The sequence below is a fragment of the Phascolarctos cinereus genome, unplaced genomic scaffold (assembly GCF_003287225.1).
Source record: "Phascolarctos cinereus isolate Bilbo 61053 unplaced genomic scaffold, phaCin_HiC Scaffold_4;HRSCAF=312, whole genome shotgun sequence".
NCBI classification, from domain to species: Eukaryota; Metazoa; Chordata; class Mammalia; order Diprotodontia; family Phascolarctidae; genus Phascolarctos; species Phascolarctos cinereus.
The window spans coordinates 345,663,666-345,682,991 of record NW_027555847.1 but is presented as its reverse complement, the minus strand read 5'-3'; the positions used below and the strand labels follow the sequence as shown (position 1 = coordinate 345,682,991).

General features: G+C 33.7%; 1 protein-coding gene across 1 annotated transcript in view; it reads right to left on the bottom strand.

Moving 5' to 3' along the window:
• The window catches only part of HCN1 (hyperpolarization activated cyclic nucleotide gated potassium channel 1), a 603,333-nt gene that overhangs the window by 182,745 nt on the left and 401,262 nt on the right, over positions 1-19,326 (bottom strand). Inside the window, 1 exon segment of the mRNA XM_020996730.2 lies at positions 3,161-3,379. Within this exon segment, the coding sequence (XP_020852389.2) occupies positions 3,161-3,379 (219 nt within the window).

The following is a 19,326-nucleotide window of genomic DNA, read 5'->3' as shown; positions in this document are numbered from 1 at the left end:
AGCAAATTAAAAAAATAATTTAAATGAGAATGTTTTTTAAATTCCCTGGTATTTGTGCTTAGAAAAAAATTATTTTTTTTCCTGATTCTAGGGAAAAGAGGGGGGAAGAATAATATTTTAAAATTGCTTTCATTGTCAATATGAATTTTTAGTAAATGAGCCCTTCTTTAATTGCTTTAGAAAATATTGGCTCTGACAACTAAATAGTACAGTGATTTTAGGGGTTTTTTTTAGAAGTCTCCACCAGATGGTCTCAAACACATGCAAAAAAAAAATGTTACCTAAAAGTGCAATTCAAGTAAAAGAAAGCAACATCACAAACTAACACAAAGAAAGCACCTGACAGTAATAGGCTTCCTGCCATTAAATTTCTTATTCCTTATCCTAAATAGGTGTGTGTATATACATATGTGCATATGTGTATATACACATACATATACTGATATCTATAGTGCTATAGATAGATGTAGGTATAGATAAACATGATTGAGTGACCAGGTTTCAAATCCTACTTTTGACTCTGATTAGCTATATGACCTTGGGAAAGTCACTGTTTTGTGTCTTAGTTTCCTTCTCTATAAAACTGAGACAATAATAGACTCTACCTCAAATGGCTACTGTAACAATTATATAAAATAACACATGTAAAATGTTTTGCAAAACTTCAAGTCCAGTAAATACATAACATCTTATTGTTTTTATAATGAAAAAAATTCCAAAGGACACAATCCTACACCAAGTTACATTGTGAATACTGTCATTTCAAGAAGAATATGATAAAAAAATAAATCTGTTGTCCCAGAATCCTTACTTGTGTATAATTGCAGGTTGCCTTGGAGGGAGATAACAGGATAATATTTCATGACTTACTAAGCAGCAATTTTTAACCAATTAATCCAAAGTTTCTAAAGGGTAATGGTGACTTTAAGGACCCTTATCATTTACAATTTTGGGTTGTTAATATAATTTATCTCTGGTTATCACATACACTAGGATCTCTCTAAGTCTGAAATCAGAAAGTTGATTTGTTTTCAATGCAAAGCTAGTTTGCTTTGACATGAAAGTTGCTAATTTGCATATGAAATTATTGTTTGTGAACTAGCTATCTTTGACGCATTCTATGCTCTACTGGGGAAAAAAATAATGTTTGTGTTTTCTTTCTAATTCTGCATATTCTATGGATTTGGAGCAGAAGGTATTATTGGTTGCTGGCCAAATCAATCTATAAAACCACAATTTATGGGTTCCTCTAACCTCCAAAAGTACTTTGTTTATATTTTATCTTTTTTTATCTTTTTACATGTCATTTTCCTCTCAATAGAAGGAAATTTCTATGAGGTTAAGGACAGTTTCAATTTTGTCTTTGTATCCCTTCAGCTTACACAAGAGCCTGGCATATAATAGGTGCTTAATGAATGCTTTCTAAATTGAACTGAAATTAAATTATGAAGCTTGACCTTATAATTTTTGCTTTGTAGAAGTTGCAAAGACTGTTAAGAAAAGTAGCAAATCAGAGAAAACTAAACTGTATCATCAGATATGTGAAATGCATTGGGGGATTTCCTGGCATTATGTCACGTACTCGTACATAGATAATTAAATGACCAGAATTTCTAAGTTAAATATTTGACTTTTTAGCAATAGCTCAGAAACAGAAAGGGGGAAATGAAATGCATTTTCATTGTTTCTTTTTATACTTCCAAAAAATAAAATATGATTGATGATTAAAAAACCAGGAATTATTAAGAAAAGATAAAAATAAGAATGGTGCAGGTAAGAACATGATCCATTTCTGTAAAAGCTGGTTGGCACCAACTAATTTTTTTAAAAGCAATATTGTTCATTGAGTGAATGAACAAAACAAACAAATAAATAATATTCCAAATTATGTTTTCCTCTTCTACATAAGAACTTAAAAATTAAATTGACTAAATGTATTTTGAATCAAAATTAAGTTAAAATTCTGCCAACTCAGTCGACTCTCTTAGTCTGCTTATCATAATCACCTACTTAAGTAATGAAAGGCTTTATTATAAAATAAAATAAAGCTTTTTTTCCCATTACCTTGATAATAAAAAGATACTGTTATAATAGTATTAGCTGATGGATAATGCAGTTATGAGTATTAAAATATTTTGTATTTTTTTTCTTTGCCAAGTTGTACAATTAAAGAAAAGTCCAAAACTCTATTACAAGAAATATTTAACAAAATATTTAAGACTAGCTATATGTTCAAAAGCAGAAGAGTTATGGGTGCCATTCTGATTTCCACTTTCAAACAAGGAGCACAACAGGGTGTAATCTCCTGTGGGGAAAATGGTTTATTATATTGTTCAGAAAAAAAAACATTTTACTATTTAATTACAACTTTATGTGATTAAAAGTTATCCACACACAGAATATCATGTGACACCACTAACTCTCTAGAATGCTGGAGATGGCAACAAGGTATTTTGGGTTCCCCCAGGTCCTGAAACTACCCAAAGCATTCTTGGTGGGGTTACCACACCCAAGACTTATGATGTGTCAAACCAAGTTTATCTTTTGGCTTACTATGGTGGTTGCTGTGTGTGCACACTTGTCTAAATGCTATATAATATAAACCTTCCAGAATCTAGAAGAGTGGGATACCTTTTTTCTTGCTCACTCTCCTCTACCAAATGATCTAACAAATTTCTTTCTAAAATTATCTTGGATTTTGTGGTCTATTCTCATGAACAATACCCCATAGTGGAATATTCTTAAGTCAGCAAGTCTGCTGAGATGGATAGGACATGCCTGCAAGCTATTAGATCCAACAAGCTGCCAAATATGTGCCAAGAAAGTAATGACTGAATAATCTACTATAAAAATACACCTAAGACATTAAATCACTGTGGAAGTCTTTTTGCTTTACTTAGTGTTTCTGTCTCCAGAAAGAACTCATGATAGCCTTCATATCAATACATGAGGCCATACTTAAACATGTGTTACACTATACTGCAGCTGAATGCTGCCCATTTCCAATAATAGATGCTCTGCTGTTTCAGAAAAGGCAAGGTCAAAGCAAGATTCAGTAGTTCTCACTGAATCATAGTAAAGACAGCTATGTATATTCAGTGCAGATTTATAACAAAATGATAGTTAGCTAAGTGAGGAAAAAGCATCTAAAACTAATTACCTTCTCTTGATATTGTCTCCGGGAGGAATCCAGAGATTGTATTAATGCGGTGGCATGGCCGACAAACATGGCATAACAGGTGGCCCCTACAATCATACTCAACATGGTGATCCAGAGATCTGACATGCTGACTGGAGCTTGGGCTCCATAACCAATGCATAGCATGTGACTCATAGCTTTGAAGAGTGCATACGAGTATTGCTTTCCCCAGGAATCATTCTGTAAGGAAAAAAGAGAGAGAAAGAGAGAGAGAGAGAAAGAAAGAAAGAGAAAACATGGCTGAGATAGCAAGAAAGAAGAAGGAAAAATTTATCATGCATAAAATAAAAGAACATTCTAAGTGTGACTTGGTTTGTGGTACACTCTTGTAATGATATATAGCATACCATGCATTCCCTTTTTCACTAAAATGAAAAATGCTTAACACAGCGAGAAAGAAAAACTCATAGTTATCTTACAACTATTTCTAACTAAGCTGAAAAAGAAAATTCATTTTTGAAGTTATTGGCATTTCTTTGAATCATCAAGAAAATCATTTGAATAAATAATATCAAAGGGATTTTAAACAATGTTTAATAATTAGTTCAGGAACAGTTAGGTGATACCACAGATAGAAAGCTGGATTTCAAGTCAGGAAAAGCCATCTTCCTGAGTTCAAATCTGGCTTCAGAGAGTTACTGCTCCAGTATCTCCACAAAGAAAAACCCAAATGGGGTTATAGAGAGTCAGACACAACTGAAAAATGGCTGAACAACAAACAGTAATTCATTCAATGTTGTTGTTGTTGTTGTTGTTGAGGTATTTTTCAGTCATGTCTGACTCTTCATCACCCCATTTATGTTTTTTTTTTTGGCAAAGATACTAAAGTGGTTTATCATTTCCTTCTCCAGCTCATTTTATAGATAAGAAAACTGTGACAAACAGGGTTAAGTGACTTGACTAGGTGTTTGATGTTCAATATTGACCATGTTTAATTGCTGCCTCCAATAAAATTTGGATGTGCAATCCTGGACAAGTCACATAACATTTATTCACTAAGACTTTAAGTTGCAAAGAAGGTATCAACCTGGTATGGTAGAACAAATTGCCTTATTTGGAAATCCCTTATGTCACTGAATTCACAGGTATAGTCCTTTTGTTTAAAATAATATCAATGCCTTCTTTTCCCCTCCAATAAACAAGTGATTGCATATCTTTTGATATGCAATAACACATTTTTCCCCTTCCCTGAATTAGGAGAAAGGTCTGAACTGGATTCCCAGTTCCAACAGTTGCCAGCTATATAACCTCAGGCAAGACATTTCACCTTCATAAAACTCCATCTTTGCATCTGTAAAATATATGTGATACCTGAACCACCTATCTCACAGGGCTATTATTTGAATAAAATAAAAGCATGATTCAGAACAGACTCTGTGAACTATGCAGATACTATAATTAGGTACACATAAAGAGGAAGTACCTTTGAGTATGCAATGTGTCTAAGGCAAAGGTATCAATGTGTGCTTGTAAATGTGTCAATAAGGCAGTGTATATTTGTGGCTGTATCTGCTTGGTTGGAGGTATTTTAAAGCATGTATACATGCATATGTTGAAGTACGTATGTGTATATGCATATGCATATGTATATGTATGTGTATATATGTATATATACACAGATATATGTGTGTGTGTATCTCTCTGTTGATACATGTACAGACATGCAATCTAAAGCCCATGAATTGATATATAAATATATAAATATAGGTATTTCTAGCTATCATTATCTAGATATATAAACAGACTACATAAAAGTTAGTTAAGGAGGGAAAGTACTAGCAATTAAAGGGCATAGGCAAAATTTCATGCAGAAGGTGCTGCTTGGACTAAATTGTAAAAGCAGAAAAGGACACTTTGAGGCAGAGTGGGGAGGGAATGCATCCCAAACATTGGTGATGCCATGCAATATTCATTCATTCTCTTCTTCTCTCTTCCTTTCTCTTTCCTTCTCGTATGTATGTATGTGTATGTGCATGTGTGTGCATATAAACACACATATGTATACATGTCACAGCCTCTGTCAGTTTTACAGATACTATCCACTTCTCTATTAAAAAATAAAGGAATTTTTCTTTGATTAATCTATCTCCATCTAAACCTATCTATTCTCCATCTTGTCCATACCACTCTTTATAACTTTATGCAATACCAATAACTTACAAGCCCTTCAAGTTGTTTTTGAAATCATATACAAATCTTCTTGAATAAGATTTTCAAGTATTTTTTAATTTTCTAGAAAACCGATCATAAATCAAACTGAGTCAAAATATAAGGACATCCTTACAGATTTTGGTACACAATTCTCTTGTTGAAGACATATAATCAGTTCCAATTATTTATAATTGGAATAGGGAAGGTCAAGTCAAGACTGCTTATTTACAAAACACGAGTAAGTTGTCACATTAAAATAGCCTCTAAAATATTCCAATTATTTCATATTCATTGAAATGAATAATTAATGAAATTAATAATTCAAGAAAATAATGTTTATTTTTAAAAGACTAACATGTTATCTAGGCAATCTGTTCATCTAACTTACTCATTGGACATGTTTCTCTCTGATGGCAATCCTCTTCTCCATGGAAATTTAAATTGTTTTTGGTAAAATATAATTAAGTTCTAAAAGTGTCAGATGTGCCATGAACATGAAATGAGAGTTTGAATTACCAACATCATATGTGGTACAAGAAGTTTAATTGGAGTTTCATTGCATATACATTTACAACTAATAATTTATTAAAATTCACTTCGAATAAAAGTCTGAATACGATGCCTGATGCATTCATTATAAGCCATGTTGTCTACGGAAAATATAGAAAGGTCTTGTCTGAGAAAAACTGAGCCTTCTTCTTTTGATGTTAGAGTCAAATGATAAAACCTTAAAAGTACTTTAAGCATCTTGGAATGGACAGTCTTATATTGTTACAAGGTCTTGATGTGTTAAGATGGATAGATGTAGCATGGCCTCATGGAAAATGAAGTTATTTGGAGCCAGAACTGAGCACTACTCCTGGCTCTGATACTTACTAGATGTGTGACCACAGATATGCTGCTTATCTCCTTTAAGTATCAGTTTCCTTATCTGAAAACGGAGGATTACAGTATTTACTCATAGGGCTGTGTCAGAGAAAGCTCCTGGTAAATTGTGAAACATTGTATAAATGTGAGTGATTCTTGTCACAATGGATAACAAGGATGACTATCAAGGCAGAGATGTACATTAACACCAGAAAAATAAATCACAAAGGAAAATTAATGGAAAATTCACTTCAATGGAATGAGAAGTTATTGAGGTCCTACTATGAGCCAGGCACTGGGCATATACAAACAAAACAAAGGGGGGAAAAAACAGTCCCTGATCTCAAAGAATTTATATCCTACTTGCCCTGTTGCTATTTATGTCTTGCCAAACTCCAGCCTGGCAATAGCACCATGATTTCCCATCTCATTTTTTATTTGCTTGCTACTGAATAATGTTGATAGAGGACATACCGTGTGCTCAGTGGGCCCTCTACTAATTTATGTTACCCATTCTCAACTGGGAACATCACTGCTATAAGGCAATTGTTATTCTTTTGAGATTGACTATCAGAAACTCTAAAGCATTTCTTTCAAAACTTTTTTTCTTTCCTTTAGTAGGTCATAGCTTCAAATTCCATCTCCATGTCAGTAGAGGGTTTCATCTCATTGTATAAGAAAATAGACGATCTCTCATGAACAACTCCCCTAATCTATACTTCAATTATTCAATACCATTTGCCCTTCTTTGGCTGAGTCCTTGAGATTTAGTCCTCTTCTCCAAGGTCATCCTCTTTATTTGTGACTTTGATCCAGGGGTATACTGGTAAATACTTAACAAGTAGCTCTTTGAAAATCCATGCTGCAACTTTAAGTTTAATCTGCATTATTAACATTGTATATATAATTTCTGAAGTCTAGAAATCAATAAAATCATAAATTAAACACATGTATTGAAAGATGCAAATAAGATTTTCCCATAATTAAAAGGCATAGAGATGTTGAAAACTGCATTGGTGGAGGGAATCTACTTCTCAAATTAGATAATCTTGAAATACCAATAAAATGTCAAACTTCATCTTGGTTTTCAAACAAATTTCAAAAAATGTCTTGTGAGACTGTATACAGCTACATTGATTTATGATTATCTTTAGTAAAGATAATACAAAATAATATCCCATTATTTTTCATGATATTTTATTACTGTATATCATGTTTACTTTTCAATAACATGTAATAAAAAAAGATATCACAGAAAAAAAAACACAGACAAGGAGTACAGAAACTTGTTTTTACTACTGGTTTGCTATTAACTTTGCTCTTTAAACTTTGGCAAATCTGACCTAATATCTCTGTGCTCCAGTTCCTTTATAAAATTATAGGGTTGGTCTTTTGGAAAGCATTTTGGAAATACTCAAATAAAGTTACAAAAATGTCAATACATACACACATACAATACATATACACACACACTTTGTGATAGCATGGAAATATGTGTATGTACATATGCATGTATGTACATATGCCATTACATTTGTAATAGCAAAGAACTGGTAACAAAGTAGATGACCATCCATTAGGGAATGATTGTACTCAATTTGCCACTAAATTTGAAATACACAACAGTGGTCCCTCGATTGGAAAAGATAAGTTTATACCCCAATATTAAAGAAGGGCAATTCCAAGGAATGTTCAAATTGCCAAATAATCTCACTTATTCCACACACCAGCAAGTTATGCTTATGATTGTGCAAGCTAGGCTTTATAATATGTGAACTAAGAATTAGCAGAAGAATGATCTGGTTTTTGAAGAGGCAGAGGAACTAGAGCCTAAATTGCCAAAATTCACTGGATTATGGAGGAAGCAAGGGAGTTCCACTAAAAAAAACCCATTTACTTCTGCTTCACTGACTACACTTTAGCCTTTAACTGTGGATCACAACAAACTGTGGTAAGTCCTCAAAGAGATGGGAAGAACAAGTCACCTTATTTGTTTCCTGAGGAAGCTGTGTATAAACCAAGAAGCAGCAGTTAGAACCAAACATGGAAATGATAGCTCTAAGACTGGGAAAGAAGTATGACAAGGCTGTTCATTGCAATCTTATCTATTTCACTTATATGCAGAGAACATCATGCAAAACCCATGCAGGATAATCAAAAGACCCAAGTTGGTGGAGCAGGCAAGTGCCAATACTAGGACCCCTGGAGAGCCTCAATACAGGCAGTCGAATCAGTAGATACCAGCTCAGAAAAAACACCATGGGTGACTGAGTTCTCCAGCAGCAAAATTACCTGGTGCCTCAACATAATTCCAGGAAACACAATTACAGAATGCTGACACACATCCACCATCATTGAAACATCTTTGTTCAAGGCCTGGGAGAGCATGAGCCAAACATTCAAGTGCAAGCCCCAGGTGAGCAGGAAAAGAAGTTTGGGTAAGCACCCCTTTCACTCCAGCTGGAGAATTCAACATTTTTTTAAAAGTCAGGAAATATGCAAACAGCATGAACAAAAAGCAGAAACGGAAAATGACCATAGATTCTTGTTTTGGGGAAAGGGAAGATCAATATACAAATTCAGAAGAGGACAACATTGTTAACATACCCACATCTGAAACCTCAAAGTGGAATATGAAGTGGTCTCATGCCCAAAAAGCCTTCCTGGAAGAGTTCAAAAAGAATTTTAAAGGTCAAATAAGAGAAGTAGAAGAAAAATTGGGAAAAGTAATGACAGGTATGCAAAAAAAGTCAATAGCTTGGAAAAGGAATGACAAAAATTAAGTGTAGAAAACAAGTCCTCAAAAAGTAGAATTTGCAAAATGGGAAAGGAGGCACAAAAACTCACTGAAGAGAATAACTTAAAAAGTAAAATGGGCCAAATGGAAAAAGAGGTATAAAATCTAATAAAAGAAAACAAAGTGTTAAAAATTAGAATGGGGCAAGTGGAGCTAATGACTCTATGAAAGAGCAAGAATCAGTCAAACAGAAACAAAAGAATGAAAAAATAGAAGAAAACATATAATACTTCGTTGGTAAAGTAACTGACCTGGAGAATGGATCCAGGAGAGACAATTTAAAAATTGTTGATCTACCTGAAAATCATGATTTTAAAAAAAAGCGTGGGCAACATTCTTCAGGAAATCATCAAAGAAAATTGCCCTGAGGTCCTTGAACCAGAGGGTGAATTAGTCATCAAAAGAATCCACTGATCACCTCCTGAAAGACATTCCAAATTGAAAACACCTAGGAATACTGTAGCCAAAATCCAAAATTACCAGATCAAAGAGAAAATACTGCAAGAAACAATTTTAATATCATGGAACCCATAGTCAGGATTACACAGGACCTTGAAGCTTATACATTAGTAAACCAGAGGGCATGGAATACAATATTCCATAAGGCAAAGGAGGTTGGATTACAACAAGGATCAACTACCTAGCCAAACTGAGCATAATCTTTCAGGGGAGGAGATAGACATTCAATGAAATAGGGGAATTCCAAACCTTCCTGATGAAAACATCAGAGTTCAACAGAAAATTTGACCTTCAAATACAAGACTCAAGAGAGGCATAAAAAGGTAAACAGGAAAGAAAAACAACAACAACATATTATTATTATTATTATTATTATTATTATTATTATTATTATTATTATTATTTATTATTATTAATAAAGGCGAACTGTTTACATTCCACAAAGGAAGATGACATTTGCAACTCTTGAGAACATTTATTATGACATTTAAAAGGGAGTATCCTCAGACATAGGGTGTGGGGAGAAGTTGACTTGATGTGATGCTAAAACATCGAATTAAGTGGTGAAAAGGGATAGTACTGGGAGAAGAGGAAAGGAGGAGGAAGATAAGTATAAATTATATCACATGGAAAGGAGGGAGGGAAATGAGCATTGTTACTCTCTTCAGATTTGGTTCAAAGAGGGAATAACATAATCAGTTAGATATAGAAATCTAACTGACCCTATAGGAAGAAGGAGGAGAAAGGGTAAAGAAAAGGGAGGGGTGAATAGAAGGGAAGGAAAGAGTAGAAAGGGTAAAGAGAAAGGGAGGGGGCTACTAGAAGAGCACACTAAGGGAAATGGTGGTAGAAAGTAAACTTTACTGAGGAAGGAAAGGGAGAAACAACAGAGTAAAGCATAAAGATGGTCAGGGAATAGGATGGAGGGGAAGACACAGTTAGTAATTATAACTAAATGGGAATAGGATGAACTCTCCTATAAAATGGAAATGAATAGCAGAGTGGTTTAAGAACCATAATCCTACAATATACTGTTTATAAGAAACACATTTGAAGCAGAGGAATAACACAAAGTAAAGGTAAAATGCCAGAGCAGAATATATTATGCTTCAGCTGAAGTAAAAAATAAACAGGGACAGCAATCCTGATAAGAGCAAATAGGTAGATAGATAGATAGATAGATAGATAGATAGATAGATAGATAGATAGATAGATAGATGATAGATATAGATATGGAGATATAGATATGGAGATATAGATATAGATGTAGAGATATAGTGATAGATATAGATATAATTAAAAGAGATAAGGAAGGAAACTACATCCTAGTAAAAGGTACCATAGATAATGAAGTAACATCATTACTAAACATATATGCACCAAGTAGTGTAGTATCCAAATTTTTAAAGGAGAAATTAAGGGAGATGCAAAAAGAATAGACAGCAAAACTATACTAGAAGGAGACCTCAACCTCCCCTCACAGAACTAGATAAATCTAACTACAAAATAAACAAGAAAGAAGTTAAGGAGATCAATAAAATTTTAGACAAGTTAAATATGGTTGACTTCTGGAGAAAACTGAATGGGGACAGAAAGGATTATACCTTTTCTTGGTGGTACATGGCACATACACAAAAATTGCCCACAATCCAATGCAGAAAGGCAGAAATATTAAATACATCCTTTTCAGATAATGATGCAATAAAAATTACATGTGATAAAGGGTCATGGAAAGATAGACTAAAAATTAATTGGAACTGAAATAGCGTAATCCTAAAGAAGCAGTGTGTCAAGCAACAAATCATAGAAACAATCAATAACTTCATCCAAGAGAATGACAATAATGAGACAACATACCAAAACTTGTGGGATGCAGTAAAAGTGGTCCTTAGGGGAAATTTTATATCTCTAAATGCTTACATTAATAAAATAGAGAAGGAAGAGACCAATGAACTGGGCATGCAACTCAAAAAGCTAGGGGAAAAAAAACAAATTCAAAATCCCCAACTAAATATCAAATTAGAAACACTGACAACCAAAAGAGGTATTAATAAAATTGAAATTAAGAAAACTATTGAACTACTAAATGAAAGTAATAGCTGGTTTTATGGGGGAAAAAACAAAAAATAGATAAAACTTTGGTTAATTTAATTTAAAAAAGAAAGATGAAAACCAAATTATCAGCATCAAAAATGAAAAGGGTGAATTTACCACCAATGAAAAGGAAATCAATACAATAATTAGGAGCTATTTTGACCAACTGTATGTCAGTAGATTCAATGATCTTAGTGAAATGGATGAATATAAAAATTTATTAAAATATTCATAAAAATATAAATTGTCCAGATTAACAGCAGAGGAAATAAAATACTTAAACATCCCCATTTCAGAAAAAGAAATTGAACAAGCCATCAATTAACTCCCTAAGAAAATAATCTCCAGGGCCAGGGGGATTTACAAGTTAATTCTATCAAACATTTAAAGAACAACTAATTCCAATAGTATTTAGACTATTTGGGAAAAGAAGAGAAGGAGTCCTACCAAATTATTTTTATGATACAAATATGGCACTGATACCCAAACTGGGAAGAGCTAAAACAGAGAAAGAAAATTATAGACCAATTTCCCCAATGAATATAGATGCAAAAATTAAATAAAATATTAGCAAAGAGATTATGACAACCTATCTCAAGAATAACACAATATGACCAGGTAGGATTTATACCAAGAATGTAGGGCTGATTCAATATGGGGAAACTATCAGCATAATTGACCATATCAACAACAAAACTAACAGAAATCATACAATTATATCAATAGATGCAGAAAAAGCATGTGACAAAATGTAACACCCATTACTATTAAAAGAAAAACACTAAAAAGCATAAGAATAAATGAAGTCTTCCTTAAAGTGATAAGTAGCATCAATCAAAACCCATCAACAAACATCATATGTAATGGGGATAAGCTAGAAGCATTTCCGATAAGATCAGAGGTGAAATACGGATGTCCATTATCACCACTGTTATTCAACATTGTGCTGGAAATGTTAGCTGTAGCAATTAGAGAATAAAAATAAATTGAAGGAATTAGGAGAGTCCATAAGAAACAAAGATATCACTCTTTGCAGATGATATGATGGCATATTTAGAGAATCCTTGAAAATCAAGTAAAAAATTACTTAAACTAATAAACAAATTTAGCAAAGTTGCAGGATATAAAAGAAACCCACACCAATCATCAGCATTTCTATATATTACTAACAAAGCCCAGCAGCAAGAGGTAGAAAGAGAAATTCAAATTACAACTACTGTAGACATTATAAAATACTTGGGGGTCTACTTGCCAAGACAAACCCAGGAACTATAAAAACACAATTACAAAACACTTTTAACACAAATAAAACCAGTTCTTAATAATTGGAAAAATATCAGTTGCTCATGGGTAGGCTGAGCTAATATAATAAAAATTACAATTCTACCTAAGCTGATTTACTTATTCAGTGCCATACTAATCAAACTACCAAAAATTATTTTATAAGGCTAGAAAAATCAATAACAAAATTCATCTAGAACAACAAAAAGTCCAGAATATCAAGGAAACTAATGAAAAGAAATGCAAGGGAAAGTGGCCTAGCTATACCAGATCTTAAATTGTATTATAAAGGAGCAATCATCAAAACTACTTGGTGCTGGCTAAGCAATAGAGTGCTACATCTGTGGAATAGGTTTGGTATGCAAGACACAACAGTCCTATACTAACATACTCTTTGATAAATCCAAAGACTCCAGCCCTGGGATAAGAAATCACTACTTAGCAAAAACTGCTGGAAAACTGGAAAAATGTATGGCAGTAACGGGGCTTAAATCACCATTTTACACCATACCAAGATAAAGTCAAAATGGATATAACATTTAGATATAAAGACTGATACTACAGGCAAAGTAGAAGAGCAAGGAGTTATTTACCACTCAGATCTATGGAGAAGGGAAGAATTTATGACCAAACAAGATGGAGAACAGCATGAAATACAAAACAGATAATTTTGATTACACTTAATTGAAAAGTTTTTGCACAAACAAAGCCAATGCCTCCAAGATTAGAAGGGAAGCAGACAACTAGGAAAGAATTTTTACAACCAGTGTTTCTGATAATACATTACTCTTCTTGTTCTTATTTTTAAAATGTATAGAGAATTGAGTCAAATTTGTAAGAATACAAGTCGTTTCCCAATTGATAAGTGGTCAAAGAATATGAATGGGAAGTTTTCAGAGGAAAAAAGCTAAAGCTAACTATTGTCAAATGGAAAAAAAAAACATTTTAAATCACTATTGACAACAGAAATGCAAATAAAAACGACTCTGAGCTACTACATTACACCTATCAAATTGGCTAACATGACAACACAGGACAATGATAGATGTTGGAGAACACATGGAAAAAAATGGAATACCAATGCATTGTTGGTGGAGTTGTGAAATGATTGAACCATTTTGGAGAACAATTTGGAACTATGCCCAAAGGGTTATAAAATTGTGCATACCCTTTGACCCAACAATATCATGTCTAGGTCTGTATCCCAAAGAGATCATAAAAATGGGAAAAGAACACACATGTACAAAAATATAGCAGCTCTTTTATGGTGACCAAGAATTGGCAATTGAAGGGATGCCTATCAATTGGGGAATGGTTGAACACATTGTGGTACATAAATGCAGTAGAATACTATCGTGCTGTAAGAAATGATGAGCAGGCAGACTTCAAAAGTCAAATGAGCAGAACCAGAACACTGTACATAGTAACAGCCACATTGTGTGATGACTGACTTTGATAGACTTGGCTCTTGTCAGCAATACAAGAATGTAAGACAACTCCAAAAGACTCATGATGGAAATTGATATCCAAATCCAGAGAAAGATCTATGATGTCTAAATGCAGATGGAAGCATACTATTTGCTCTCCTTTTCCTTTGTTGTTTTGTTTTATTGCTTCATTCTCGTGGTTCCTCCCACTAGTTCTAATGGTTCTTTACATCATGACTCATGGGAAATATGCTTAATATGAATGTATAATTAGAACCTATATCAGATTGCATGTCATCTTGGGTGTGGGAGAGGATTGGAAGGGGGAGAAAATTTTAAACTTAAAAGCTTAAGGAAGTGAATGTTGAAAACTAAAATACTAAATTATGAAGAAAAAAAACTAAGATCTTGGCAACTGGTCCATCACTTCCTGGAAAACAGAGGGAGAAGAAACAGAAGCAGTGTCAGATTTTATATTCTTGGGATCAAAGATCACTGCAGTGAGTGACTGCCATCAGGAAATTAAGACACTTGCCTCTTGGAAGGAACTCTATGGCAAACCTGGACAGCACACTGAAAAGCAGAGACATCAATTTGCTAACAAAGGTCTATATGGTCAATGCTATAATTTTTCCAGTAGCAATGTATGGCCATGAGATTTGAACTATAATGAAAGCTCAGCACAACAAAATCAACACTTTTGAGTTGTGGTGCTGGAGAAGATTATTGAGAGTCCTTTGCATAGCAAGGAAATCAAATCAGTCAATACTTGAAGACAATAGTTAGTGCTCTTCACTGGAAGGTCAAATACCAAAGCTGAGGTTTAAATACTTTGGCCACATAATGAGAAGATGTGACTTATTAGAAAAGACCCTGATGTTGGGTGTAAATTCAATGAGATACTAGATATTAAGAATCCTGCAAAGATTTATTTGAATAGTTAAAAAGCAAAAAGAGGAGAAGAAAGAAGAAGAAGAAGAAGAAGAAGAAGAAGAAGAAGAAGAAGAAGAAGAAGGGAAGAAGGAGAAGAAGGAGAAGGAGAAGAAGGAGAAGAAGGAGAAGGAGAAGAAGGAGAAGAAGGAGAAGGAGAAGGAGGAGAAGGAGGAGAAGGAGAAGGAGAAGGAGAAGAGAAGGAGAAGGAGAAGGAGAAGGAGAAGGAGAAGGAGAAGGAGAAGGAGAAGGAGAAGGAGAAGGAGAAGGAGAAGGAGAAGGAGAAGGAGGAGGAGAAGGAGAAGGAGGAGGAGGAGGAGCAGGAGAAGGAGTAAGAGGAAGAAGAAGAATTAGATAATGATGATAAGAAGACAAAGAAAAGGAAGAGCTAAGAAAACAATGCATACAAAAACTACAACAATGTTAATGGAAATAATACCAACCAAACCATAATTGGAAACGAATGCTGCAAAATTACAAAGAAGCAACATGATTGCAAAGAAGAGATATGAAAAGTTGCCTCTTTTGCAGAGGTGGGAGGTCCATGGTTGCGGAACATTGAACATAAGTTCACACCTTGTAAATGTATTGACTGGGTTGCAGATATTTCCTCCTTTTTTTTCCTCTAAAAATCTTTATGTTCCATGGGATAACTGTCTGGGAGTGGGGAGAAACATTAAGCAGAAATGTAGTCAATGTGAAAACAAATAATATTGGTAAAATTTCATTTAAAAATAAATAAAATTAGAGTGTTGAACCAGATGTGACTTCAGCTCTAATAGTCTATGATTCTGAGAATTTCTCAGAAGAATTCTATTGCATTCTAGTAAGTGAAGAGTTAAGACTCTAATCCATTTGATCAAATGATTTAGAGGGGAAGGGAAGGGAATAAGTACATACACACATACATATATGCATACATGTGTATATATACACAGACATATCTGTATGTGTTCTGCTTTGTGTCAGGCACTGTGTTAAGCTTATTTTTTACAAATGTCATCTCATTTGATCATCACAACAACCTTCTGAGTTAGCTGCTATTATCACCTCCATTATATAGTACAGAAAACTGAGGCAAACTGAGATTAACTGACTTAGTCTAGGGTCAAACATCTAGTAAGTGTTTGAGACAAATTTGAACTCAGATCATCTTAAATCTAGGCACAGTGCTCTCACTGATGTCCAGCAGGTGTTTCTATAGCTGGAAATAGTCTTAGACAATCTAGTCCCACTCCTTATAGACTATGAAACTAAGGTTCAGAGAAGAAAAATTCACACAGTCACACAGTCGCACAGTCTTCAAGTCACACAGATTTTAAACAGCAGAGTTATTATGTATATCTGGATTTTCTGACTCCGCAACCAGCATTCTTTATACCATACCACATTGTCTTTTCATGAACTAAAAGAAGCTACTGGTATCTCTCTAGGGAATTTGAAGGATAAAGCAAGGTTTTCATTAAAGATGGCCTCCAGAGGTAAGATCTTCAGAGAATTGAGGTCAATAAAAGCAGTCTCTTGGTTAATTCGTCCTATCACCTGCCCCATTCCTGGTTTGCTACTGGCTAGAATGCCCACTATTTTACACTCTCCTTCCAATTCCCAAAGCCCTGAATCTAGAGATACATTCTGTTACATAATAGGAATATTCCTTTGAAAGGAAATCTTTGTATGCAATTGAACTCTTCAGGGAATACAAGAGGAAAAGGTGGCAAAAGGACAGAAGATTGAATACTGGCACCGCTAAATTTTCTGCTTATATTTTTCCTTACTGTCTTCTTATTAAGTCTTATATGCACACACATTAGTTATTATTGTTGATCAAAGCAAAAAAAAAATAGAAGAAATTATCTCTTTTATCTCCAAGCATTATGCTAACAGATTTGTCTTTATACACACCAGAGTTGTTGTCTGGAAATGTTCAGCAAATACTTAAATTTCACTTGTTTTTACACATCCATACTCAGATTAATGCTGGATGAACTTCAATATTTCAGTGCTTTAAAAGAGAATAATAGCACCTTTATTATCATTACATCTCATTTGACACTCACAAATTCTTTGTGAGAAGCATTAAAATATCCATTTTGAGGACAGAGAAATTGAGTCTCAAAGATATTAAGTGAATCAGAGACATTAAGCTATTATGTGTCAGAGGCACAATATGAACCAAAGTTCTTCTTGTTATAGTTATAGCAGTCTAAATATCACCCATTTTGCCTCTCAAAAGAGCCTTAATTTCATCATTCAGAATATCCCCTACACTAAAAGAGATTTCAACCTCTCTGTGAATAAGCAGAATGGTCTTCATAAGTTGTTGTGGGGGGGAGGGGAATTGTATTAAATTTTCAAAATTATTTGTGATCTCATCTACAGGAGCACTCCTTCTAATGATGCAGATGCCAATTAATGCATTCTAGCTGATCTGGAAAAATTCCTTTCCATGCCCTCCTATACATTCACCATGGGAGACACCAAATAAATCAAGAACCTTCCTTAGTTTTGGTGAGCCTCTTCAAATTTAGCCTTGGATAAACTTGAATGACAAACTCATCAGATTCATAGTTAGAAGCCATTCTAGTTTACTGGGATCTACCAAAGCTTAAAATATATTGGTATAATCTACAGAAATCCATGATCACCCCTAAGTGCAAGATGAAGCATCTGAGTGAGAATAATGACGGAAATTTATTTAACCTTTCAAATCACCTTTTCTTGGCACAACAAATTAGTGTTTACTAAATAAGCAAAAAAAAAAGCCTCAAGCAGAAAAATTTCAAAATTCACCACTGAATAATTTCTTTGTGAGGGACAACATATAAATTTTAATGAAGACAAATTTATTAAATAGATAAAATATGATCAAAATGTCAAAAGAGAAATAATGGTTGAAAGAGATTAACATATTCCACTCAGAAGTAGGTCTTAGGTTCTATTCTGAAATATTTTCTAAGTTTTGTTTGCATCTAAATTGGGGCTGCTCTAATTTTTTTGTGCTGTTTCATATTTGTTTTTTGTGCCTACACTTCTAATTTTTTGGTGCAATATACGATGACTATTAAAAAAAATCAATCTCCCAAGCACCTGCTGTGCAATTTTTAATCTTATCAATTTAGCTAGGACACAGAGCTAAAATGACTTGACAAATGGCAACCAACCAATATATGTCCCTTGTATGCTCTTTCTTTATATTGGAGAGGCAAAATCACCAATAATAGGCAATCCTATTTAAAAAGGAAAAGAAAAGAGAACCAGTTGGTAGTTCTGTGTCAATAGAAAACTGCTGGGGTGCATATAACAATGTGAATCAAACTTGTGCCTAATTAATTGATATCTGGCTCTCAATTGATTTTTTTTTCTTCTGGAAGTTTTCTACAATGAAAATCAAACTGTTTTCTTCAAGTTCTCTTGAGGTATAGCTATAGCTCTTTTTAATAAGGATATAGATAAATCCATTAGAGAGTTTCCTGAAATCATAGATAGAAGGAAATTTACAGATCATCTAAGGCAGGGACCATGGGATCCATGAATCTGTAAGGAGTTCATGGATATATTTTTGTGGAATTATAATACTCAGATGGGAAATATTACACATTTTCACTTACTTCTATTTGAAATTTATATTTCCTTCAATTATTTGAAAAAAATATTCAAAGGGGTCTGTAGGCTTTACTGGACTGTCAAAGAGTGCTATGATAAAAAAAAAAGTTAAAAATCCCTGACCTAGGCTGACTTCATCATTTTACAGATAGGGAAACTGTCTCTCAGGGAATTAGAAAATTTATTCAAGGTGGAACTATTTGAAGTGGCAAATATGAGATATCAACTTTGTCCTCTTTACTGCCAATATGGAATCAAGTCTATGAAACATAGTCTTGGTAGGCTATCACAATGCTTGAGGAAATATCTACATGACTGACATTATACATGAAAGAATTATTTGAACTGAACATTTACTGTTATTTCCAATTTACAAGAGTCATACATTTGTTACATGAAAACGTATCATAAAAAATTGTCCATTTACCTGTAAGTAAGAATCATTGTTCAACTTTTTCTTTCCATTAAATGCTACAGAAAAATGTAAAATAATAATAATAAATAAAGGGGTTTCAATT